Source organism: Tympanuchus pallidicinctus, unplaced genomic scaffold (genome assembly GCF_026119805.1).
Source record: "Tympanuchus pallidicinctus isolate F22 unplaced genomic scaffold, pur_lepc_1.0 scaffold15, whole genome shotgun sequence".
In the NCBI taxonomy this organism is placed as follows: Eukaryota; Metazoa; Chordata; class Aves; order Galliformes; family Phasianidae; genus Tympanuchus; species Tympanuchus pallidicinctus.
Window position 1 is genome coordinate 19,832,509 of NW_026294669.1, and position 26,668 is coordinate 19,859,176.

At 44.3% G+C, this 26,668-nt stretch overlaps 1 protein-coding gene across 4 annotated transcripts in view; it reads left to right on the forward strand.

Annotated features, from left to right (window-relative positions):
- Positions 1–20,248, forward strand: part of MAP3K20 (mitogen-activated protein kinase kinase kinase 20) — an 86,533-nt gene extending 66,285 nt beyond the window's left edge. Inside the window, exons 11-19 of one of the 4 annotated variants that reach the window (XR_008204578.1) lie at positions 254–298; positions 1,233–1,263; positions 1,384–1,523; positions 2,662–2,724; positions 12,924–13,040; positions 14,464–14,538; positions 15,604–15,754; positions 17,154–17,416; positions 19,226–19,332. Coding sequence is in view for 3 of the 4 variants with exons in the window: in XM_052674600.1 (XP_052530560.1) it covers positions 254–298; positions 1,233–1,263; positions 1,384–1,523; positions 2,662–2,724; positions 3,763–3,855; positions 12,924–13,040; positions 14,464–14,538; positions 15,604–15,754; positions 19,226–19,890 (1,380 nt within the window). In the remaining variant the exon portion in view is untranslated. Of the gene's footprint in view, positions 1–253; positions 299–1,232; positions 1,264–1,383; positions 1,524–2,661; positions 2,725–3,762; positions 3,856–12,923; positions 13,041–14,463; positions 14,539–15,603; positions 15,755–17,153 lie in introns of all 4 variants that reach the window. The other 3 variants (XM_052674600.1, XM_052674597.1, XM_052674598.1) reach the window with 3 other exon arrangements.
- Positions 20,249–26,668: the final 6,420 nt, after the last annotated feature.

Here is a 26,668-nt window from a genome sequence, read left to right on the forward strand (position 1 = left end):
CAAAAGCAAAAGCCTTTTTGTAGTATCAAACAAGAAGTGAGATAGCTGGAGTAAGCCCGCAATCAGTTTGAATCCAAAGGGTTGTTCTGTTGGTCTGGGAAGCACGCTCTGGTGCCCCATATGGGAGTCGCGGGTTAAAGTCCTCCCCTTCACTGGAGGAAAAGAACCAAATAAAGCCACCGGAGTGAGTTTTGGGTGGAGGGGAGAGCAACAGTCAGATGTTTTTTTTTTTCAATTCGTATCTCTCACACAGTTGCTGCCCTCCTTTGATATTTGTGCATGGACTGAAGAAGATGTGGTGAGTATCTTGTGTTAACATGGCCAGTGCTGTGCTGCTGGAGCTCTCTGCCAATTGCGGTGGGTATGGAGGGAATATGACCTGGATCAGAATATCTAGGTGAGCTTTTACTGCTATTTGCTTAGTGGAACTTGTGTCCCAGAAAGGCTTTTAAAATGACCATACATAAGTTAAGAATTTATGTGACCCTGATTAAACAGATACATTCTTCAATGTCCGGAAAAATAATCTGTGCTGTGAGTTTTCAGCAGCCAGAACTGCATTCCTCAGCAATCATTTAGGAAATGTGGAAGTGCTACGAGAAGACCTGTCTAAGCAAGGCTTTTCCTGGAGAGTTTAAAATAGGTTTGAAGGTTTTATTTTGCTGTATGCTATTGGAATGGAAATTAACTGAAAGTTAAGGGTATATTAAGGGGTGTGGGCTATCTCGTAGTAAAAAAAAGGCATTGAGCCTTCTTTTTGAGCTTTTATTCAATTAAAATGCTAAACCAGTAAAACCAATTATTCATCTTTAGCATGTCACTGCGTCACAGTGGTTCTCATGTCCCATTTAGCACTCTTGGTATGGTGCAGCATGGGATTGTTTAGCTAAGGCTTATTGAAGGACTCCGTGTAAAGACAGTGCAAAAGCCAGGATAGCTCTTGCTGCTTCTAAGGGCTTAACTAAAGCCCATTTATCGAGTGGCAGGTTGCTATGCTGTTTGCCTCAGTCATTTTGGTTGTTCTTCATAATGATAAGCTAAGGAATGGACCTGCAAAGTAGAAGGCAGTCTTAAAAAGATAAATAACATTGGAGAATCCTGAATCCTTTAATGAAAGCTTATAAATATTCTTAACATTAATTTTCTAAAAGAGTGATTTGTGAGCTCGAAGTAATATAAAATTTTGCTAACAAGAACTTCCAAGATTAATTCTTTTTTTTTTTTTTTTTCAGTTTTTCTGGATGCAACAACTTACTAGAAAAGGTAAAAGCTGTTCATATGTACCTTCATGTTCATATTAACGAATACAAATACGTTTATCTGTCTTTTTCTTCCCTCATCGAAAAGCCTTATGGATTTCTGAATAACCTCTCTTACCTTAAGGCGATGCTTCTGGTGAAATGAGTGCATATGCTAGCTTGTTTAAAGAACATCATATCACTGGAAAGCGATTGCTTCTTCTAGAAGAAGAAGATTTAAAGGACATGGGAATCATTTCCAGAGGACACATCATCCACCTAAAGGTATCTAATAGTATATGTTGAACATCGGAGTAGATTACAGTGTAGGTATTGAGAGAGATTTTACAGTTTTATAGTAGCATTAAGTATTTTTTACTTGTAAATTACAAAGCAAAATAGAGAGCTTGTTTGGTACAAAAAGAATCAGAGTTACAGGTTCATATGGCTCTGAAACCCAAAGAACCCTGAACGTTCTATGAGCTGTGAAATGTGCCATGATCTTCATTCTCTTCCTCATCTATGAATTTTGTTGAGGGTGGGACTGACAATGCTGCTGGAGATTTGTGTAATAGGGCAGAGCCAGTTATCCAGCAAAAAGCTTTGGATATCTTCAGAGTGCTGTCCCTCCTTTAGCTAGGAGAGGATCAGATATGGAGAAATTGTTTGAACTGAAATCTCTAAACTTCCCCACTTAGACTACTTTTAAGCTGATTGATGGCCAGGTTGCTTTGCTTGTAATGCTTTGTTTCCTGGTCTTTTGAATATATAATGTTTGTTATGAATTCAGACAATTATGGTCTGGAAAATGTGATCACAACAGCAATAATGGTATTAATAATGTATCCACAGGAGATAGTTACATTTTCCTGGCTATCAGCTTTGGAAAATGATCTCTCTAAAAGCCGCATCTGGGATTCTGTTGGGTCTCAGTGACTTTATACCACAATTTACTAGTAAAGAGATACTTTTATCGTAATTGCTAGTCCTGCAAATTTAGCTTCATCTCTGTAAGTCACAGATTTATTCCTCTTTGCTCATCAGCCATTTTTCCATAGCACATACCATTGCTGATATCTTTAATTTACATTTCCTACAGGGAAAATTATTGAAACTTAATAAAGTCAATAATGCCCAAAATGAAAGACTTTGGCTTCCTGGGTTGATTGAGCATAAATAAAAACAACCCCCAGGCATTTATTTTTTTCTGATTAAGCAGCTCAGATTCTGAATGTGAAATGTGGTCGATCTACTGAGACAGTTTCCAGAGCTGAGCTGTATTTTAAACTGCAGTCACATGCCCTGATGTAGCTGCAATGAAAAGCACAGCACATGCTGAACTGCTCTGCTTTTCATGCTGGTATTTGTGATATTTGATGCTGAATAACACTCATTGGATTTTGTTGTTTGTTTTTTTTTATAGACTGCTATTGAGAAGTTAACCCATGACTACCTAAATCTGTTTCATTTTCCACCATTAATTAAGGCAAGTCTCATTGTTTATAGAAGTGCTTCTCATGTTGGTATAAATACTTCACTGCTTTCATGCCTCAGCTTTCTGCCATTGGCAGGAGGGCGAGGCAGCTGCTTACACAGCAGCTCTGCCACTGCTTTTGACAAATGTGGAAGGTCACCAGCAGCAATGGGTTGCATGAGAACAAGTGGTATGATAATAGATGTTGTTTTCAATGAGGATCTCAGATGTTGTCATGAAACCAGTGCTGGGTCCAGTCTTGTTCAACATCTTCATCAATGACCTGCATGATGGGATAGAGTCCACCCTAGGCAAGTTTGCTGATTATACAAAGCTGGGAGGAGTGGCTGACATGACAGAAGGCTGTTCTGCCACTCAGTGAGACCTGGACAGACCGAAGAGTTGAGCAAAAAGGAAACTGATGAAGTTCAACAAAAACAAGTGTAGAGTGTAAAGGAATAACTGCATGCATCAGTACAGGTTGAGGCTGTCCTGCTGTAGAGGAGCTCTGCAGAAAAGGATCTGGGTGTCCTGGTGAACAACAGGTTGGCTGTGAGCCAGCAGTGTGCTCTTGTGGCCAAGAAGGCCAATGGTATCCTGGGATGTATTAAAACAAGCATGGCCAGCAGGTTGAGGGAAGAGATCCTTCCCTTTGTCCTGGTGAGGCCACATCTGGAATATAGTGTCCAGTTCTAGGATCCAATTCAAAAAAGACAGGCATCTCCTAGAAAGAGTGCAGTGGAAGGTGACAAAGATGATAAAGGATCTGGATGAAATCCCAAAAGGGAAATGAAAACCTGAACACCACTGCCGTGCTGTGATTGCAGTGCTGGTGGCTGCTGCAGTGTCATGAAACTGTGGAGCAGGAGCCAGTGTCTCCCAGCAGAACCACAGCCCTCTGCTGCAGGTGACAGTGTGAGCAGCAGGCTTATGACATAGGAAAGGCAAATCCTTGTTCCCAGAAAAGGCCTTCCTTCTGCCTCCTAGAGGGCTGAAGTAGCTACAAGCTCTCACCTTTTTATTTTTATTTTTTCCTTTTTTTTTTTTCAGGATTCTGCGGGTGAAGCTGGGGAAAACATAGAGAAAGTAGTGAATCTTGAACTCGTTTTTGGCTATCACTTAAAGCTGGGAAATGGTCCAAAGGTAATCTGGGTGTGTTGTATCAGCTTGGCTGTCTTTTTAGTCGGTACCCAGAGTATCCCGTGTCTTCTGGATGCAAAAAAAAATGAACCCTCTTGTTCTGGAAACTGCAGAGCTAATTAATGTCAAGGTAGCACGTAGGGCTGAGCAGTGATAAGCAGCCATGCCTGAGAGCGAGCATGGGAGAGCACAGTGATGCAGAAAGCTTTGAATGAAAGCTTTTGTTTCCTCACCAACAGTTTTTCTAACTGTCATTTCTGTAATTTGGGCTTTCGCTTTGTTTCTTTATCCCAATGGGTGTGCAGTAACAAGCCATTTATGCAGAAGAGCCTATTCAGACAGAGGAGTTTGATGGTGAGAGACATTTGGGCAGCAGCATGTGCATGGTATCTGTGGACATGAGTTGGTTCTGCCTCAGCAGAAAGGTGGTGTCTGGCTCTGCAGCTGGGAAGAGATGGACAGCATGTGGCACGCATGGCTGGGGAGAACAGGAAAGGTCCTGGTGTGGCTATATTCCCTCACAGTGCAGTGGGGAAGTGCAGCCCACTGCAGACAGCGAGACCGCTGTGCCAGGGTGGTCACACGACTGCCAGAGGGCCGCATCCTGACCAAACCTTGGCTCTGCACTGCTTCAGGTACCTCTTGGCACACCCTGTGTAGTGGGAGCGTTGATGACCCCAGATGTTCCTGCAAAGCATTTCCACCACGTTGTCTGTTCTTGAGAGCAAGGATTATCCCATGCCTTTCATTTTCTTTATCCAGCCTGCCACGGACTTTGAGTTCAAGGGTTTTAGAATTAATTATCTATGTGAAAATGGTGTGCAAAGCATTTCTGAGTTGAAGTCAGGGGTTGCGACAGCAGGATTTGTTTCTTTTTGTATTTGGCAGATCTGCATTGTGTGTCCACCCCAAACTTGTGGGTGGCTGACTTTCATCTTGTGTTATCTGACTGCTTTGCTTTCAGGGCACATTGTTTGCAGAAGTCTCTTGATTTCAGTACTTAGTGGTGCTTGCAGAGAAAGCATTTAGGTTTGTACTTAGTAGGAACTTGGACTCGTACTGAAATCATTTCATCAATTTGAAAAAAGCATTTTACTTTTTGTCTGGCGATTTCCTTTTTTGTTTGTTTGTTTCTTTTATCTTGAGCACATTTTTCCTATGAAAATCTTCTTTATCGCTGTGTGAATTACTTAGACTTTCTCAGTGTTCTTGAATGCTCTTATGAGCTGTAGAGCTGCTTTTCTGTAGGCATGTGCAACTCCACAAGGAACTAAAAGGCTATGCAATACCTCTTGTCTCACTTGTATTTCCTGTATGGTCTATGAGCCATAGCGCAGGGAGGTGGGCAGCCACAGGAAATTCAGTTTGCCAGCTGAGTTTGAGGACAAGTAGATATTTTAGCTGGACAGCTGCTGTGAGCAAGTAGTTTGAGTGAGTTGTGCATAAACATAACACCAGCAAAGCATGCTCTTTAATGTACAGCACAAAAAATTTGGTTAGCTTGCTTCCTTGAAAACCCCTGAATATAATCTTCTAGCTCCCCTAGAGGCTGCCTTAACTATGCAACTATTGTTGCCATCACCCACATTTGTTGTGAAATGGAGACACTGGAGAAACAAGAATGGAAGGATTTCAATTTCCTTTACTGTCCCATTTTTGTGTAAGAGTGGCACCTGTTCCTGTAAAACTGGGTCAACAGAAGCACTCAGAACATGCCTTCTGCCAGCTTTATAGTGAAAAAGCTGGTCTACATCAGTCTAAAATTCAGTTTCTTAAAGAAACTTGGCACGTATAATCTCAGTAACGGGTTGCCTACCTAACAAAAAAACCTACCTGACATCTCTCCTGTTTCAGCCATGAGGGAAAAGAGGCAATAAGCTGAAATCAAACTTACAAGTCAGGCTCTACAGGAGCTGGTGCAGCATAGCAGGAAGGGGCTGTGCCATAGAACTGCTAATGCTAGGGGTTCAGCCTCAGCTGATTCTGCCCTGGTCCCCTGGGCTGCTCTCCTACCAGTGGTTGTAGCACATCTGCTGGGGTAAGGGTATTGGCACTTGGAAGCAACCAGCCCCTGTGCCCAGAGGTGCTCTGCCAAAGCTTGGCATAGAGACACATGAGACAGGAGTGTGCTCCCCCATCCCAGCTAAAGCACTGATGTGGCACAGCCACAGTGATTTTTAACAAGGGACCTGCAGAATATGCTTCAGGATGGTAGCTTTATCTATACACTAGATGTTCGGTCTTGTCTGTACACTAAATGAAATGTTGACTTCCCAGTATGCGACCTTACCATCCTCAGATTTGTTATCTAATTTAAACGCATCTAGTGAGATTATGTTGGTTTCCACCAGCTGATAGGCGCAGTCATTTTGTTACAGTTTCCTTCCCTTTTTAGCTGCATCTTTAGAGGTGATGAAAGCTCGATGACCTTTGTGCTCTCCGAAAGCATCAGGAGTGAACGCTGCAAAGCTAACCTGGTTTTTAGAGGTTTTTTTCCAGTTCTTTTAGTTCAAGTTATGTGGTTACTTCCATTTACTTCCTGTTAATGACCTTTCTGTACACAATTCCCACTGAGCTAAAAGGTGATAGCTTTAGACATTTTGTAAGAATTTTTATTCCACAAATTAAAAAAAAAAGTGGGGGGACACCAATTAACTCCAGGATACCAAAGAGGGTAAAAAACAAACCCTGGCAATTGTGGCTTGAGCTGATTCACAGAACTGCAGAGGGAATTTTTGATGGTTTTCTTATCCTAGGTGGCTCATTAAAATTTCCCAATCAAGGGAAGGTGTCTGAGCTGTGTCGGCTCCACACGGATGAATCATCCAACCCCTTAAGAAGGATGGTTCACTGTCTTTTTTGTCTCCTGTTGATGCATTCCTTAGTTTTGGTCATCAGAAAGGCAGATTTCACCATGCCTTTGAATGTTTTCATTTTTACCGAGTGTGGCACAGTCTGACCTACATCTAAACACAAAGCCTTGAGGGTGGCTTACCATTTTTGCTGTCTTTTCCCCCTCTGTCTCCATTTGACAAGGTAAGGAGCAGAGCCTTGTCAAAAACATCTGCTATCTCTGTGAACTATTTTCTAGCCTCAAATAACCAGACTGGCATATATTTTAATGCTGTTATTTAAACACATAGTGCAAAACTGAATATAATATTAAGGCTACTTTATAGAGAAATTGTGACCAGCTCTTCACGTGAAGAAACACTGGCTGGCAAAATGTGGAAATACCAGGCAAAACAGTGCTATAACACTCATTGTAACTGAGCTGCAGTTTCATGAGGACTTGAAACCATTTCTACTAGTTTTCCCTCTCCAGCCTCCCAATAGGTTGACTCTGATAAAACCTTTCTTTGCTTTATTAAAAATAATTCCCGGTTCAGACAGATGTGGTATAGCATGTTTAGTTTACTAAGGTATTCAGCACATTACAAACATGGCACAAATAAAGCAGTGGCCTAGGTCACAAATTAGAAATTCCAGTTTATTTTTTTTTCAGTTGTACTGCACTATCTTTATCCTACCATTCCTTTGCCAAGATACTTGCAAGTAGCTTGGCTTTCTAGTGTGGAGTCATCTAGCCTTACCTCAAAACCTTATTCAAAGCTTTCTCTTTAATTACAACTTGAAGCATGATGCTCTCAATACTAAAGGCTGAGTTAAAGTGTGCAGCAGAGTGGTATTCTCATAGGTTTGGTTTGTTCAGTCTCCAGTAAGTAGTTGTTATAGGAGGAAATACATTGTGAAGGCTAAAAAACAATACCTAAGATGTAAACTAACTCCACAGCCATATTTAAATATAACCAGCAAGAGTAATTGCTGTTAGTGCAGTCCGCCAAGGCAGCGGGTTGGTGGCAGTGCCAGACCTTCAGTGCAGATGTGTTCTTCCCAGAGGGTTTCATGGGCCATGCCCCGGCTCTGCAGGAGGACGTGCACAGAGGCAGTCCCATGTCAGCTGGGCCACGACGCCTGTGCTGCTCTGCTCCATTCTGTCACGTTTCCCCAGCACTGGGCAGGAGGTGCCCTCACAGCACAGTGCTCGCCGTAGGGCGCGTGCTTTCCTTGCATCCAATGGAGAAGTGCAAGGCTGCGTGCCTGCCCAGGCTGGATCCCAGTCTGCCACAGCCTGTGCCTCGCAGAGGAGCATCAGGGCTCTGGCTTTCTGGGAGACGAGCCGGTACCACCAACACACCTCTTGCTTTGTTTCTTCGCGCTATAAAGCCGTCTCTCTCACAAGGCCTTCCCTCCACCCGTGTTTTTCTCTTCCCCCACGAGTGAAAGAAACCAGCAGCGCAGCCACCTTGTCTTGCTGGAGCCCGGCTGGCAACAGCCTGCCCTGACCTGAGACATGAGCCATTGTTAAGGGTATAACACATTTACATATTTTGCAATAAAACATCAGTTATTTGCATTACTGTGTCAAGTTTTATTTGATTCTTTCACCTAAAAATGACTCATTTTCCTTTCTTGTATTTTAAAAACCAACTACTCTAAGCTTGTTTGAGAATAATCAAAAATTGCCCATTTAGCTAGAAGTCATTTTCTTTTCAAAAGGCAAATGTTATTTAATCTTTCAGCTGTTCATTGTGCCATCATAAATACTTTCTTTTCAGCACAGTTGTGGGGACTGAAATGAGCCCACTAATTGCCTCCCATTTCGACTGACATGTGGTGGTTTAGTGGAAAGAGAACACAGCGGGGAGAAGGAAATAGGAGGCTGAGAAAATGAGAGCTAATTATTTTCACTGCCTCATGTCAGGCTCTGTGTCAGCCTTGTTTTTACAAACTGGAAGGTTTAGCACTAAATAAAACAAACTGGCGTCATGTTTTTATATACTGGCAGTGTCATGGAAGCAGCTGCACATCTCAAAGACAATATAATGCCTGCATTCGCATGGACACCATCTGACAGCCACTGTGAGCCACTGCTAATGAGGATATCACAGTGGTGCCAAGTGAAAGGTGCTGAATTATGTATGATTCTTCATCAGTGCAGCAATAGTCCTGTACATCATTATGAGACATTGTTTTGCTGAAGAGATTAAAACATTCTTAGTTCCAGACCCTGCAACCTATACACGCTACAAGAGGTTATTAATGGAATTTTTAGGGAGAGTTTCTTGTGGATTTCTTTTTGGTTAAAAATATCTCATGGGACAAAGCCGTGGTGGGTCATGACACTATGTATATAAAGAAGAGAAGCAAATTAACCGTAATTGTGTTATCTTCCTTTAAATCCAGAATAATAAAATATAGTGTAGCAGGGTGATACATAATGATAAATAACCCAAGTGCTGTCACTAGATGTTCAACTCTAATGCCTTTAAAACAGCAGGTTTCAGCAGCTGAGATAGATAATAGCTAAGAATGTAAAGGAGCTTCTGGGGACCTAAATCACCAACATGCTACTACTTTTAGTGCCAGCATGACCGACGTTTTTTTCATATTTGTTTCATCTCATGTTACATCTTACTTTCCTTCTAATACCCAGTTGCCTGCTACAATGTCATGGGTTTTTTTTTTTTGCTTGAATCATAAAAAAAAAAAAAAAAAAGTTTATTGCAACCTGCTGATTCTGAAATGAATCCTGAACTTGGGCCTCCTTGGGAAAGGAGGTGTCATCCCAGAGAGTTTGAAGCAGTTGTTGCAGGAGACATGTTTGTTACTTAAAGCCTGTACCTGAGCTTTTTCGTTTCCCTTGCTGTTGTTTTTTTTTAACATGTTAGTACACATGGGGTTAAAGGAGCATCGTCGCTGCACTAAGCAGGAGCCTTAATTTTCAAAGTGTTCTTATTTTCTGTTTTGAAGCTGGGAAGTGGCTCAAAATACATTTGTGATTTGCTTTTCTGCTTCTGCTATCAGTTGCACAGGTTGCCAATTTAGTAGCTTTGTCAAAACGTTATTCAGAAATGCTTTCCAACTGAAGTTGTACTGGTTGTGCCTCTGGTTACAAAAACAAAATTTTTTAACACAAAGCTGAAATTATTTATATCAAAATTGAACTGGTAAATATTGAGAGATAGTTTGATGTTTGAATTGCAAGATGCCTCGGGAAATCTCTTTGATGCACCTTGTGTAAATATATTTGTCTACAAGACATTTCAAATGAGCCATTTCCAAATTATTTCCCTCAGTAAGGCTGTTACTAAGTGTAGCCTCAGTCCAAGAAATCTTCTGGCTCCAATTCATCAAAGATTTAAATTACATTTTCTTGATTTTCTAGCCACGTTTTTGGTTATGCAGTTGAACATCTCTCTCTTATTACCTCTCTTATTCTTTTGAAAGTAAGAACCTAAAAATCAATTGGAAAACAGGGAAATATGTCCCTTTTTGTGGTTGCAAACCTAGCTTTATCTACTGTGTGTTAGAGCAGAATGGGGGGTTACAAGCTTGTAAGAAAAGCAGCCAGCCACTTCTCTTAGAAATTTCCCAAGGACCTTGATTCTGAAGTCACTGAGCTGCGTGCTTTTTCCTTCCTTTTCTTCCTTTCTTCTCTTTCTTTTTTCGTCTGTTATATCTTTTCTGTTTTTTTCTCTTTTTCTCCCAGCCTCTCCTCACTCTGTCTATTTTTATTTCTCTGTCTTCCCCCCACTCTGCTGACTCCTTTACCGTAACACAAAATGAAAGCCTTTCCGAATAAGACACAGGCTTTTGAATGACCAGAGAGCAAATATTCAGTGCCATTATTTTCTCTTTTGGTCTCTGCACAGTGTGCCTGGAGAGGACCCTGAGGAGGATGGAAGGTTTTGGGGCTGGATTTTAAGGATGGGTGAGAATGTTTCTGCCTCTAAAGCCATAGCTCAAAGCAGGGGAAGGTGGTGTTCATGCTGGGCTTGCGCATCCACAGCTGTGTGGGGCAGCCTGATTTGTTCCTGCACAGAGCACTCCTGTGTGTGAGGCTGATCTGGCAAAGGGCTGGGTGCTGGCAAGTGCCCACCGCATGTTGGACTCCATATTGACAGAGTCTGTCAGCCTTGTAGATACGGGAGTTTGATTTACAGGGTTTATTGAGACAAGCTCATGCTTTTCAGATGTGGTATGGGAGAAGCAGAAAACCCTGAGCATTGAAGGTGCAGGAGCCCTAACACAGGGCAGCAGACTGCTTTGGCACTTGGTGTGGCACCAGGCTCATGACAGGAGATCCACTAAAGTAGCTGGGTGCTACTGATTTTTGTCAACATGTTGGTCTTTACTTGTCTGAGGTGTTTTTGTTCTTAAGCACTTTGTCTCTAACCTCAGCTTAGGTCTGCAACAGAGAACTCAGGTAGCACAAAATTAGGAAATCCTATTAGAAAGTCAGGCAAGGAGAACAGTGCAGGCAGCGACAGGAGCACAGGTTGAGAGGCGAGGAGGAGTCAAAGCCGACTTCCTGCACTGCTGCAGCTCAGTCACACAGCATGAACAGTCCTCGGCCGACAGCCTGTGCCATGCCGTGCTGTACCCACCTTACAAGAGGCAGCCCACAGCCCAAAGCAACAGGATAGAAGAAGACCATGTGGAGTGATACAGTCTGTGATTAGGCAATGGAGGCATGGAGCGACTTTGTACCTTTTGTGGATCACTCAGGAAAATGAAGCCAGGACTGGAAGCTGAGCTCAGTGCATGTGAGCCTCAGGCCAGTGCCCTGAGTGCCAGCTCGTGGCGGTGCTAAAACCAACTCCCATGTCCACTCTCCTCATAAAACTCGTGAGCTTTCAATGGGGACAGATGGACACACGGGGCCATGTGCTTTCACAAGCGTCATTTGTTGCCGCGATTTGGAAATGATTATACTCCAGTTTTCTTTTATCTTGGAATTGCCAATTCAGTGCCTGATTGAAAGCTTTGAGACTTCTGAGGGCTGAGCTCCTGCGTTACATTTATGAGAGATGCACGTGCAAACACTAATAATCGCATGTAGGGATGGGTATTTCTTAGGGCTGCTGTACATTTGTGTGTGCAAATAACTGCTTATGCCAGCCCTTGGCCCTGAGCGGCCATCCGTGTCCCCATTGAAGGTTTTTGCATTTTTTGAGTAACCTTGAGGAGATGACTGCCTCCTGCAAATGCCAAGATGGCAGCTGCATGGCCAGCAGCATGTGGGGACGCTCCTGATCCTCAGGCACACCTAGAAGGGCTCCTCCTCTGCCATGCAGTCCCTGTCCGGGATGCACAGAGATAGAGCTGCCCTGCTTGGTGCCACCCGTCTTGTCCTTCAGGGAACAGACTTCTGGAGGAGCTGGACAGCATCAAATCCCAAAATCACCTGCTGTGGTCTGCAGCAAATCTGCTGTCCCCCGCAGGAACCTCCCTGGCCATTGGCCAGCGCTCAGCCCACCTAATAGCCCTGCAGAGCCACAGCCTCTTGCAGGCTTACACTCACTCAAAGTGCTGGATTTGGTGCTATGTTCAGCCCATGGGATTATTTAAAGATAACTTTCACTGCTTCAGTTATTAGACTTGCTGTTTCAAAGCTGAGCTCCCTTAAAATCACCAGTGCTACTGGAGATGAGAGGAGCTGAGGATGGTCAGTGCCTCACTGCGCACTCAGGATCTGAAGGAACTGAGCTGCACTAATCAGCTTATCCTCCTGCCCACTATTAGAGTGACTGTCCTAAAAGTGTTGCACACACCCTCTGGTCCTTCATTCCCAGGTTCACCAGGAAGATGTCCCAAGGGCCAGGCTCTGCCTGTGGCTCCAGGTGATGGCTTCCATGGGCTGTGCCTCACCACCACTGCTCATATGGGCAGGCTGTGCTGCTGGGGGAAGTGCTGCCATCCTGGGGCCCTCCAGGGACCACTGAGGACAGTCAGACCTGCCAAGGTGTCTGCTGTCTCTCAGAGGGACCTGAGTGGGAAGTGAGCCAGAGAACCTGAGGGTTTTCGATTAACAACACTCGCTGCAAAATGTGCATATACTAAAACATGTATATATATGCTCCTTGCCTTCGTCGCTGTTTCTGGTTTTATTTTTTTCCATTTACAGGGAGAACTAGGCTGGATTTGGTTAGTCTTTGTTTTTTTATACTTTGAATTTTATTTTTTGTATTCTAACAATCAAGCATTCTTTTTATTATTATTCATAGGACTGTAAATGGAAAATGTACATGGAGATGGACGGGGATGAAATTGCAATAACCTACATAAAAGATGTGACATTCAACACTAACCTACCTGATGTAGAGATTTTAAAGATGACAAAGGTATTTACAGCCTTACAGCTTTCACGAATTCACAGATCTCAAACAAAGACATTAAAATACCACAGCAGTCGACTTTTGTGCTTGCAGAAGCTCAGTCTCTTGACAGCTTTTAAATAAAATGCACATTTTAAACAGATGTGTATCATAATAAGAGTTAGCTATTTTGGTTCTCTTTTAAGCTGACAATAATGTTAACAATAGAAAAACAAGAGAAGGAACTAATTTCTGTTTTCTTGTTTTAATTCCACGTCATAGCATCATTACTCCTTTTAAAGATGAGAATGTTAAAAACTTATGCTCCTTTTCAGGAGGAGAAACTGATTTAAATGTTCCAATTTGAAACTTCACATGATTTGTCTGGGTTTTTTTTCTTTTTCTTTTTTTTTTTTTTTCTTTTCTCTTTTTTGCATAGTTTTAGAACTTTACATGCTTTTAAAACTCCCTCTTTCATGCAACGATGGGTTCCAAAGACTGAAACCCATCAACATGTTGTTGATCACGGGCATACAGCCCTGCACATCTGCAGTTCAGTGCCACTGGGCATTTACCCTATTTGAGTAAACCTGCCTGTAAGTATTTACCAGTCAGCATTTAGACCATAAGCAACGGAAGGTTTGTTAAAGCACAGAATGCACTGAACATTCCGTTTGCTGTTATTTTGATTGTTTTTATTAATATGCTCTACTTAATAGAATAGTAGCTAACATCATAAATGAAAAAATATACATCTTCATGACCAGTTACCACGCTTCTCTAATGTGCACTGATTGAAATACAAAACAAAACCAAAAAAACCTCCTGAATGCCTTTAACTGTGGTTGGTTGTTTTTTTTTTTTTTTTTTGGCAAAATTATGGCTGTTTTTTTGCTGAAGGAAAAACTGAAAATCATTCTTTCAACAGAATTTTAGGGAAAATATGTTTTTGGCAGAAAGTATTCTTGTATTTAATGTCATAGTCAGCTAAGACTATTGTTATAGCTAGGGATTTCTTCACCGTTGGAATTTTATTGTTGTTGTTATGTCATTGCAAAATAGCTTTCTGTTTCATTTCCAGAAATTCCATCTTGGACATTTCCATTTTTTCATTAAAAAAAAAGAAAAAAGAAAAAAGAAAAAAGAAAAAAAGAAAAAAAGGCTTAAAGTTATATGCAGTAGTCTCCAGATACAGTAGGATTAGCACATACTTCAGGATCTGTATTATCTATCAGGGACCATCTCCAGGAATATTTATTGCATGTGTGTAAAACTGAAGGGCGATGCCCCCAGGAAAATATTCCATACACGTTTGTCCCATAACATTTTTAGATGTTAACAGTACGGAAAAGGATGAGAAAAGGCAAAAGTTACAAGTACTTTTAGGGAGTTTCAGAGACAAGTCAGGAGCTGAGGAGCACCTTATAAACCACCGCCGTGTTCTTTTCAGCCACCGTTTGTCATGGAGAAGTGGATCGTGGGGATCGAAGAACACCAGTCTGTAGAATGTATTGTTACATATGAGGTAAGTTCTAAGAAACAACAGCATGTTTATCTAAGATAACCTGTATGGGAGATGTGGCAATAGCATCCCATAGCTCTGCTGTATCCTGTAATCAAGTCTCAGCACCCTGTAATTAATTGTAAAATCTAAAGTTTGGAGCAAAAGCTGAATATGATTTACAAAGACTGTGTCCTCAGGCAGCCTCCCAGGACAGCTTTTTTTCTCAAGGACGACAATTCCTTTTACTTGAAGTGTAATGTGTGCTCAGGTCACTTGGAGGCTGAGGTTTTTTTTTACCTTTCCAGTGAAGTGCTAATTAGGAGAGCTGAGGAGCAACAGGAGAAGAAAGAGAATTCTAAGTCAAAAGTAAAAGAGGAAAACAAAATATCAAAGACAATTTAGCCATGTAAAATGACAGAAATTAGCCTTTGTAAAAAGAGCTGGCGATTGCTTACAGAAGTGATTTTATGAAGACCAATGCTGTGCTTCACAGTGAGGCTAATAATTGAAATTCCAGCTCTGTCATAGGCAAGGATTCGAGCACTGATGAAGTGATGAGGAAATTTTGCACCTTTTTTGGTTTGTCTCAGAAGTGAAGAGCAAGAGTTTTCTGTTGCTCTAGGTTTCTTTCAGCCTTTCAGAATTGCAGGCAGCACGGCTCCTGTAACTGAAGAGCTTGATACTCCAAACAAGCAAATCTGGAGTGTTACCTTGCAAAAATACCTATTTAGTCCTACCTCTTTTAGCAGAAGGTGCTGCCTGTCTGGTCTTCACATTATACAACAAGTAAAATACTCTTTGTATTTGTAGAGGAAGGCTTTCAGATCTTTCCTCCACATGGTACATGAATTGGAACACTTATTCACTGCCACATTTTTAGCATAATCATAAAATACCAGCCAAAATTATCTACTCTAAAAATACATGAGAACTGGCTAAGTGGTTTTGCAAAACAAAGTCTATTCAGAGTGCTGCTGCCACCCAGGCACTAGTGGAAGTTCCCAGGCAGGAGAGCTTAGTTGGTTGTGTGTTGCTATGTCCTCACATGCCTTGTGTCCTTACGTGTGTTGTGTCCTTTTTGAGCAGAGCGACGTTCGAGCTCCCAAATCCACCAGGCACGTCCAAGCTATCTGCTGGAGCAAGGTGAAAGCACAGGATGAGGTCAAGGCGGTGCAGCTTATGATACAGACCTCACTCCCCAACTCAGAGGGGCATTCACGGAGCAGATCTGACTCAAGTAAGTCGCTACGTGTGAACTGCCTGCCTCTATTGCTGGCATGGGCAAAGTGTTTATGTGGAGAATAGCAACAAGACAATGCTATTATTCCCGTCTAACAGCAGAGCACCATCTTGCAGCATCAGCTAGCATTGTGGTCCCTGTGACATCTTCATGGTCACATGCAGGAGCACCCTGGCATGTAAGGATGACTTAGCTTAAAAGCTAAAAGTTAGGTAGTGACACATTTTATATCACAGTGTGATTTAAGGATGAGTGATCTGCATGTTTCTATAGAAAGTATGCTGGAAATAGTCCAGGGTAATTAGCTACAAATCCGTGGTATAAACTGTAAATCACTTGCAGTAGCTTATCAGTAGCTCAGATCCTTCTGCTCCAAAACCCCCAGTACTTCACATCTTCCAGTATTGAGAGAACCACAAAGCTGCACCAGTGCAGGGCTGACACCATGTGTCTGAGTCCACCAGCAAGGTGGGTCTTGTCAGCAAGGATGCGATCATATGGCAGTGCATCTAATCAGCTTTGGGACTGGACTGAGAGCATAGGCAGGATACTGTAATTATCTGTGTAACATATCTGTGCCATAGAGGAAGATGTGTTTCTCAACCAGGATTTCAGGAAGGCATCTGCTGAGAAAGGAGACAATCTCTTCAAACTCTTCCCTCCATCTGTTGGGAAATACGGTTTTCTACAGTCTTTTTGGGAACCTGGCAAGCCAGTGTTTTCAGTAGGTTTTTCTACTTTTTCTCCTTGCAATCCAAACTCACCAAAACTGCTGTGGTCAGTTCTTTCCTCCTGCTGCTGGCTACCCAGCACACAGACAGCTTTGACAAATGTCTCAGAGACGAGCAGACCCAAAACGTGTTCTTGATGGCTGTAAAGAGGAGTGGAAATCTTCCAATTGAATTCTTTTTCCACAGCTCTGCCTGCCCATTCTGGTCTGCCCTGTCTCCATTCTGGCTTCTCCTGGAACAGGGCTTTGGAAAAGGTTCTATGCATCTTAAAGAAGTTACTCTTTTTGTACAGGTGTTTGTTAGCCAAAGTGGTGGTTTTTTTAATTTTTTTTTTTTTTTTCTGATTCAGTTCACAGTAGCGCAGTAGAAATACATGGGCTGGAACAAGACAGAAGTCAGTGGAATTTCCTCAATCACATGGCACTACTGCTGCATCTGGAGCAGTGGCCTTGTGAATTGAGCACTGGTGGTTTAACAGATACATTTAAAATGGGTGCTCATATTCCTAAGTAATCTATCAATGTGCAGAACAACTGTGTTTTGTAATGCATGTGGGACGCAGCATGTCCTGAAAGACCTTTTCACTGCAGATCAGCTCTGGTGATCCAGGTCTTGGGCTGATGAGCCATACAGCCATACCCAAGTGTGGTGTTGTATCTTCACAGGTTGGCTCTGCTGCAGTAAGCCAAGCTGCTTTCATTTTTTTGTGGCAAGCGGTGGGAGAGCTTGTCTGTCCCTCTGGCACATGGAGGAGTTGCACGAAGCCACTAATGTATTGTCTGCACCCAAGTGAATAGGCACAGTTCAGAGGAAATGGGTTACCAGCCAGCGTGAAAGCTGCGCCTCAGCTCTAGCAAATCTCCTGGCCTGTCTTCTTTACCAGATCACCTACCCCAGGTTTAAAACAACACCAAATCCAAGCACAAAGGTAAGGGTAATAATACCTGTGTAAGAGGCTAAAATAACTGGCAGTGAAGGTGCTGCCCATGCAGGTTATTGTGTGGAGCATTTAATTCAGCATGCAGAACTGGTGGCTCAGAGACCTCATGAGGAAGAAGACCCCAGCCTACGAGAGGACTGGGCCTATGGCCCGTCCCATGGTGCTGGGTGATCCACATTGGGCAGCTGCTCTCTAGACAGGGCACTGGAGGAAGCTGGTCCCACAGGGTGTGTGGTTGCCCCCGAGAGCTGGTGGCACCAAGGACCCAAATTCAAGTCCTGAGCCAGCTGCTTTCAGATTTATGAGGTCTGTGTTTTACATCCAGAGTTTTTGTAGGAAGAAATAGGGAAATGGTAGAGGAGGCTGTCTGAAAAATGCATTCGAATCAGCATGCATATTTCTCTTGAAACAATGAATTTCAAGGAGGTTAGGAAACAGAGAAGTTGATTCCCACCTTTTTGTGAAAGGAGGTTCATCTCAGTGCAGTCAGAGCTCTCTGCTGTGGCAGCGTCAGACCTGCACTTTGACAGGAAAGACAATTTCCTTTTGACATATTTGACATTAAGTTGAAGTGACTGAAATCTCCGGAGACTCCAGCAAAGTCTAGGGGAAGGAGGAATGGAAGAGATCATCCACTATATCCTAAGAAGGAGCAATCTTAGCAAGGACAAAGCCACTACCAGCTCCCACAGAATTCTGCAGGCAGATGCAGCACTGCCATGGGAGAGAGGAGCTTACAGCAGAGGATCTCTCTCTGGTATCTTCAAAAGATGAGAGAGGAGCTGGGGTCCTCTGCTGCAGGTAATAAAATCTTGTTTGTGTTTATCCTGCTGCAAACTGCTAGGGCCACACTTTTCTGTTAGAGTGACATAACCATTTTTTAAGGAAAATCACTCAGATTTCTTTAGAGCAAAATTACATAAGCTACGCTTTATGCCTGAAGCTGGATGGAGGCTGTGGGGTGCAGCTGGGTCTTAGTAATGGTTATGTGAAATGTGTTGACTTCTGAATTTGTAATGATAATAAGAAACGAAGTGGCTCTGGCTGTTGTGGTGAGAAAATGGAAAGAGAGAGGGTGAGTCTGGCTAGGGTTTGCACCACCTCCACCACTGTGAAGGGCATGGCCAGTGCTGGCTGGGAGCAACACAGGCTGCAGCTGTGGTGCTGGCACCAGCAGGTGCCCATGTTGTGCCTGCTCTGGAGGTCTGCAGGATCTTTTGTTGTGGAATCTGAGGAGGAATCTGCTGAGACTCTGGGGAAAAAAAGAGTTTACCATCTCTGGGAGAAGGGGCAGGCAACTCAGAAAGAGTACAGGAATTCTGCTAAGGTATAATTTTAATCAGGGGAGACCTTATCACTTTCTACGGTGATCTGAAAAGAGGTTGTAGTGGGGTGAGGGTCAGCCTCTTCTCCCAGCTAACAGTGAAAGGAGGAGAGGGAACGGCCTTAAATTGTGCCAGGGGAGGTTCAGGTTTGAAACTAGGAAAATTTTCTTCTCAAAAGGAGTGGTGAGGTGTTGGAACAGGCTGTCCAGGCAAGCGGTAGATTCACCTTCTCTGGAGGTGTTCAGAAAAAGAGTAGATGTGGCACTTGGGAATGTGGTTGAGTGGGCATTGGTGATGGGTTGATGCTTGGACTAGATGATCTCAGTGGTCTTTTTCAACCATTATGATTCTACGATTCTGCAATCTGTAGAGGTTTATCAGAGAGAGAAAACCTAACTCACCCCGTATCTGAACCAGAATGTATTTTCCCAGCAATTCACACAACGCTCACCTTGTTTCATTTCCCTGCCAGGCATCGACAGCCAGTGGATGCAGACGCTGCGCATGCACCAGATAGCCAAAGCCATTTCCCTGCAGCACGGCCATCCGCACAGCCCCACCACCATCTCACACTACCTGCCCTACCTGCAGAGCCAGGACTCCTACGCCGCTGCCGTGAGGCGGACGCGCGGGCCCATCAGTTACCACTACACCTCCATCAGCCACTCCAGGAACTCCTCTCCCCTCTCGCACAGTTTGGTGAGAAACCTGTCGAACCTACACCTCAACTCAAAGGGCAGCAGCACTTCCAGCACAGCATCGGACACCGCTTCAGAGAGGGACAGGTCCACGGGCAAGGCCAGGCACAGCGGCAACTCCCGCAGCTCCTCTGATGGGCGGCGCAGCGGGACGAGCTCCCCGGTGCCCCCCAGGTCCTCGGGCAGGGCTGGCAGGACTGGCTCCTTGCCCCCAGCCCACGAGCAACGCAGGTATCCCCGCAACTCCCCCCAGCCCAAGGCCATCCCAGGCATGCCGCTGCAGGGGGACAGCGAGCCCAGAAGAAGCGAAGGGGAGGGCAGGGTGAGCGAGGGGGGGTGGATAAAGGTGCAGCACGTGAAGAAGCCCCACAGGCAGAGCACCGGCAAGCAGGGTAAGGAAAGGCCCAAGGGCAGCTGGCGGGGCCGAAGGACGTTCTAACGCGGGGAACAGCCGTGAGCTGCGATGGAGCCAACTTTCCTCTTGTTCCATTGAACATTGAACTGGGAGATGACACATGCTTCTGCTCGACGTGCTCCAGCTCTCGGCGCACTGCACTGAAGCCATGACTCTACCTCGCTGGGCTGGCTGCACCGCTCTGCATGCAGCTGGCTGGTGGGCACCTGGAAGGAGCCTGCCCTCAGCAACGAGACTTCTTCCCTCCCAGTACTGATGGATTTAATATGGTTGCCTCCCCTCCCTTTGGCTGCTCGTGTTCTTAGCAGACTGGATGTGCACTAATTTGCTTAATATTTCAAAAATAAAATCAGTAATACACAGCCATGCGCTGTCACAAAAACCTCTCCTTTTCATCTACAGAGGAGTTGTGCTGCTAACTCTCTTGTCACCTCTGGCTCTGAGCACTGTTTCTACACGCTTTATTCACTCTGCTTCTGCCAAGGCCATAGGAAAAGGTAATATTTTGGTCAGACCATCACAATCTCAAAAAGCAGAAGCACACACATTTTTCTTCAGGCCCACTCTGGTAACTTCACTTCTCCACTTCCAGCCATCCATCCCCTATCAGGAATTTCTCACCTCTCTCTTTGTTAAAACCCAGACACCTGGTATCTGACACTGCAGAGCAGACGCTGCGACACATACAGTTGTCGTAATCAGAAGGATAAAAAAAAAATAGGCTTTATGCTTTTAGAAAAAAAAGAAAAAGAGAGGGAGAACAAGGCACTGCCTTTATAATGGATAGATCCATCCCCTCTGAGGTCTGTGATAATGTTTATCCCTGGGCAGCAGGCATTTTTTAATTGAATTTTTAAATGTGGCCAGGCTGTGCTGCTTTTGTCTTTCAGTCTTCAGGCAGTAAAGACAAGGTCAGCAAAGTTTGTGATTAATGTGGTCTATAGCTCCACTGAGAACAAAGGCACAGCCGTAGACTCACTTGTCTTCAGAAAGTTCCTTGTTGGCCTTTTCACTCCAAGTTGATTTCACACAATTAAACAGGGAAAAAAAGTTAGGATTTCCCAAGATGCAAGAGGGAAAAAAAGAATGAAACAGATAAAGGAAGCTGAACCCAATGCAACACATGGTACCCTCTGAAAGCCAAGAAACTGTAAATTAGTCATGCCTTTGAGTGAGGTACAAGATACCATCAGTACCAAGCGATGCTCACTGGCATGCAACTGTGAGCACTGCTGGAGGAGCTGCCAGCACATCACCCCTGATGAGCCCCCGTCACCACTGCCCCCTCACTGCATTGTCAAAAGGGCACATGCTAGGGCTGTTCCGAAAGTAACGCCTCTTACTTTAGTACGTTGGCCCACAACAACAGGCAGCTGAGGTTGAACCTTGTTTCCATGTAAATAAATCAGAGGCATTACTTCTGGAGTGACCTCCATACATCTCCTGTTCTACACAGATGCCAACCAGGGCCATGTGCTGTTCACCATCCTCTGGTTCTCACCAGACCCTTTTAACAACTGGGCCAGCAGAAATCCTAGAAAGAAACTGTGAGAGTTCGGAAGGGTGCGTTCCTCTTGCAGGGTGATGAGGACAGCGGTGTAGTTGCACAACAGGGCCCCACCCAGTAGGCACCAAGGCAGTGGCAATTCAAGATCTATTGTCTGCTTGTGGTTGATTGTCAAGATGTCCAGAAGGACTGCTCTGCTCTTTGTAAGCAATTTAATGCTGTGCCTAATTTTAATCTGCAGTGTACTGTCTGTCCACATCTGTTGTATTAAAGTGTTCATTAGCATTTAAAGGAGGAGTGGATGGTATTGATCACTCCTTTTAACATTAAACAATCGTGCAATAGTGACTGATTAGGAATCCTCTTGTTGTTTCAGAATTGGTGGTCAAAGCAAGAGTAACTGATCTTGCGGAGAAAAAAAATAATCTTATTATTCTATGCATGCCCTAAACCATGGCACCAAAGCTCTTCTTGTATTAAAAAAGCAATAAATACATAATTCAGTGGCAAACAATTTTTAAATCCCTAAAAATCCTCACATTGAAATATATTTACATACAGTTCCTGCTTCAAGTGTGGAAACTTTCTTTAGTTTTAATTGTAAAAAATTCACTTCTATCTTCTGTATACAGTCTTCTCCTGAAACTTGCTCAGGTGAAAATTTCGTAACAAAATTTCATTTTCCATCTCATTTTTATCACTCTCACCATATCTAGTCCCTAACTTGGTAATAATTCACTATACAGCAAATGTGCCCATGTTTTCACCCCCAGTACTTCGTGAAACTGAGGAATTTATATCCACATTTTACCACCACACAGCCACTGCTGGCTGAAAGGCCACACAGCAATATGGAAAATCAGAATATCTTGGGGATATACACCCCAGCAAATCTCTGCTCTTTACAAAGGAGCCATACTGTTGTATTTTTTTTTATTTATTCGTTCATTGATTTATGTATCATAAATCTGTCAAAACCAAGCATATTTAAGTACTGGTAAGTCTAGAATCGCACACTAGGAATGAAACACCCTGCCCTCCTGTTTACCAGCATGGCTGACCCTACAAGTCGCACAACCTATTGCTGCGATAGAGACAACCCTTGTTTTCCCAGCTCTCCTTTCCCTAGGTCTTCATATCTCTGTGTATAGATGTTGCTGTGTTCCTAGTCCCCGTGAGGTACCTGCATTTTCCCTTTCCAGAGTGTAAAATCCAATTACAAGAGTTACAAGAAGCCAGCTCTGGCACTTCTTCTGGCTTGGGTTATGAAAAATAGAGAATTCAAGAAGGCAAATGCAAAACTGGATGTCCAAAGCGAGTGAATATCTGCATCCAGTAGGAAGCATGTTTAGTAAGTCAGATACAAATTTTCTTCTTTATTTATTTCATGAATGTGTGAGGTTATGACATAGGATCTGCTTCTTCACTTGGTAATGTTTGACTCCGGCTCTCCTGGGAGACACAAGAGTTGCCATCCTTGCACTCAGCAAGCCCCACACACCCTATTTCCATGGATCTCCACTCCTCACATGTGTGAGTAGTAACAACACACCAAATTTGTCTAGGTCCTGACAAATTTGGACAGGCCAACAAGATAGCTGCAGTCACAGCCCTTTGAACCCAGCATCATCTGCTTTTTAAAGAAAATATTAGCTAATGTATTTTCACCTCTTCCTATCCTGCTCCCACTGAATGCTTTCTGGCAGCTGGTGACGTCTGAGTGCAATGCCCCTCTCCTTGGTCACGCACCACGGCCCCGTGCACTCGCCATGTTCTTGCTGAGCCCATTTAAGGAGAAAGATTGCCCAAAGCCTCTGTGCCTCCTCCACTGCTCCCCAAACTATATTCCTTTCCAAGTGGACCCCATGCTAATGGGGACCAAACTCCGAGCATTTTAGGACTTAATGCAAACGTTCTGCCAAGAATACTGGGCCGTGTGTCAAAGATGAGCACTTGAATTTTTTGACTGTGCTAGCGAGTGCACTTTGACCTAAATATTATTCTCATTACTACTTTAGGCTGGGAAAGACAGGCAGTTGCTTTTGTAATTGTGGGGGGAAAAAAAAACAAACCGGAAGACCTCCTGACATCTTGCATCACTTAAAATGGAGCCAAATAGCTGTGCTACCTCTGCAAATTACATCTGACAGCATTATTTTCTGTATATGTTTCCACCATATAAGGGTTTTTTACATAATTTTCTTATCTAATGAACTGCCAACGCTTGGCAGTTCAAGCCAGTCTGTTGCGAAAAGTGAGAGGTTATGGAGGAGAAGTCTATTATGGCAATAACACTAATAAGGGTCTGCCAAGATCCTGTTTTTACACAGGGCATTTGGGATGATCCTCTCAGAGGATGGCAACAGCAGGGGGTGGCAGACAGCCCCAAGGATCAGTACCTCCTCTGAGAAACCCCATGGGATGGTCCTGTAGGTGACGCTGCACAACAGAGCAGCTTCGTGCACCTGAGGCTCAACGTACAGATTTCTTGCCCTGCCTCAGCAAGAAAGGTCAGTGCTCCTGCAGCAGAGACAGGGCATTTTCCTTGTGCTGTGAGAAAGCACATGAAGGACATGAACCCTGGGGGGCTTCCTGCCTGCCCCCACCCCGCCTGTCCCCTCTGCCCTCCTGGCGGCTGGTGGAGGCAACACAAATCAGCCCTCACAGTAAAATGTATATAAAAGGGCAGAAAAACAGAGTGCAGAGAGCAATTTTTATTACTTCCTGATGGCCTCCTGTTTCCCACCATTATGCATTTGTAGAACATTTTGTAAGCAATTTCTTTATGATGTGACTTAATCTATTCTTGTTTTCAAAGGGAAATATAAATCGAAGCCCAAGAGTGAAAGGGCTGGGATCTCGAGCTTTCAAAAGTGGTCTCTGCATATCAACAGCAGCCAGGTTTTTTTTATCAACATTTTTTTTCAATGCATTTTGTAGAATGGCTACAGGATACTCAAATGAGTGTTGTAATTACGCTCCATAATGTGCATCACAATGCCCTAGGCTCCAAACGATTCGCTGCGATGTGTACTTGGAATAATCATTAAGATTTCTGTCAGAGCTGACCACATTTCAGCTGTTCTCTAAGGGCACTGATGAATGCAGGCTCCTAGAGGCATTTATCAACATGTACTTTTCCTCTCGCTGGGCTGCAGTTATTCCTTTGGCTTTCTTTTCTCTTATTCTTTCTATTTTTATGGCCTCAGCAGTCTGGGTCAAAGAAACACACTGTCAAATAGGACTAGACGTGGCCACCTTCAGTTCAGCAGGCAGGACCTGTCTGCACCCAGCCTGTGCTACCAAGGAAATTGCAGCAAAGCACAAGGAGGTATGAATTAAAAAGCAAAAAATATTTTTTTCCTTGCAGAGAAAAAAAGGGGAAAAAGATACTAATTGCACTGTGGAGGTATTTTGTGGAGCAGCGGCCTTGGCTATGAACCAATTATCCATGCTAAATTCCAGTTCAGAGCACAATGCCAAGGCGAAAAATCACTTCCTAAAAAACTACGTCCAGCAGACATGTGGAGGTCCAATTACAATGAAGTCCACAGAAGCAGCCACCGTCCTTTCTCTGGGTGGCAGCCAATGGTAGGGGAGCTGGCGATGCACCTCACACATCCTGTATAGAGCAGTAGCCACTGCAGGGCAGCAGATGAGCAAATACACGTGCCTGATCAGATCTTTTACAGAAACACACCTTTCACAAGAGAGGAAAACAATTAGTGCATGTTATAGGTTACCGATTTACAATTTACATCATAAATCAAGCCCTGATTATTTTAATGCAAGACGTTTTTAGCTTCATTTTGTGGCACTAACGGTTTTACTAACACACTATAATTTGCTCGGATGAAGAGGTGATTGGACAGCTCTTAGAGAAATTTTTAATTACTGTCATTAGTGGCTGCAATCTTATTCTTTTCTACGGAGCCAAGATACGTGTTATTGCTTTGTGCCACAGGTACTCTGCGGTCACGAGAATCTCTACTCTCCCCTTCTGCTGAAGGAGTAGACCACGAGGACCAAGAAGCCAAGGGGACAGAGGTGTCCAGCAAGCACACAGAGGTCTTGGTGTAAATCTACAAAAGCAGCCATCCTCCTGCACCTGTGTAACAGCAAGCATCCTTTTGGGGCTGCAGGAGCTCAGCACGTCGATTTATTTCCCTGTCTCAACAAGCAGGGCTGCAGCCCCTCTGCCAAACAGCTTTCCCAGCTCCCAGCTACTTTTCCCGCAAAGTCCCTGCTTGGGCCAGTACATTTTAAAGCTGTCTGATTACATACATGGCTTGGACAACGCTGTTTCCATGAAGCATTAATTGGGAAATAAGCTGCACTCTGAAGCGCAGGCTAGCCCCACAACATTTTACATGTTATTGATGGCTATTTTCTAGTAAAATCTTGACTCTCCAGGCTCAGAATGTCAACAGGAGCTGCTGCCACTGACAAACCATATGGTATTTGTGATTTTTTTTCTGGAAGGAGCAGAGCCCGTGGCTACTTAGAACATGTCTTTAGCTGCTTGGATGCTGCCTGGGTGGCCATTCCGGGCAGCGCCCCCAGCTTTGTGCTCTGTGCAGGTAAGGCTGTAATTACAGGCTGACTGAAAGCGGAGCTGCTTTTGCACGGGGAGACTCGCCCACAGAAAACATACACCCTGAGCAGGGCTGGCGCCCATTGTGCCTCAGCTATTCACAGCCCGGGCTGGGCTGCGGGCCTGCGTGTGCGGGGCCGCTTCTCTCGTGCCTGACGTGGGCCGTGCCTGCTGCTGGGAGGCCCCGAGCAGGATAAAGGATAAAGGCAGGATTACAGCAAGCACCGGGGCTACAAATCACACACAGCTTTCAGGGCCTCACCCGATCCTGGCTGCCAAATCCCGGCGGCACTTTGTGGCGTGTAACGGCTGCGCTTGGTTTAACGTGAGATTGTAGCATTACATAGAACAGTTTGCAGTCACTGCAGGTTTGTTTTCCTCTGGCCCAGCTTCAAGTTTGCGGAGCCAACTCCTTTCTGAAACCCCACTGCACTGCTGTACCCTCAAGGACGTGGAGGCTTCACCCCTAAGGCAACACCCCACCTGTTGGCAGCAGGGCACACAAGCCCTGCGTGCTGCCGGCCGCCTGCACAAAGCAGGCTGTGCTCCCCGCAGGAGCTGTCAGCCCTGGGGCAGCAGGGCCGCGGGCTCCACGCCTCCCTGCGCGGAGATACGAGGCACGTATGAGAACCCCTTCGTCCCCTCTCCCCAGCCCTTGAAAACCGGCAGTTGTGTGGCGGTCTTTTATTTTTTAATTATGT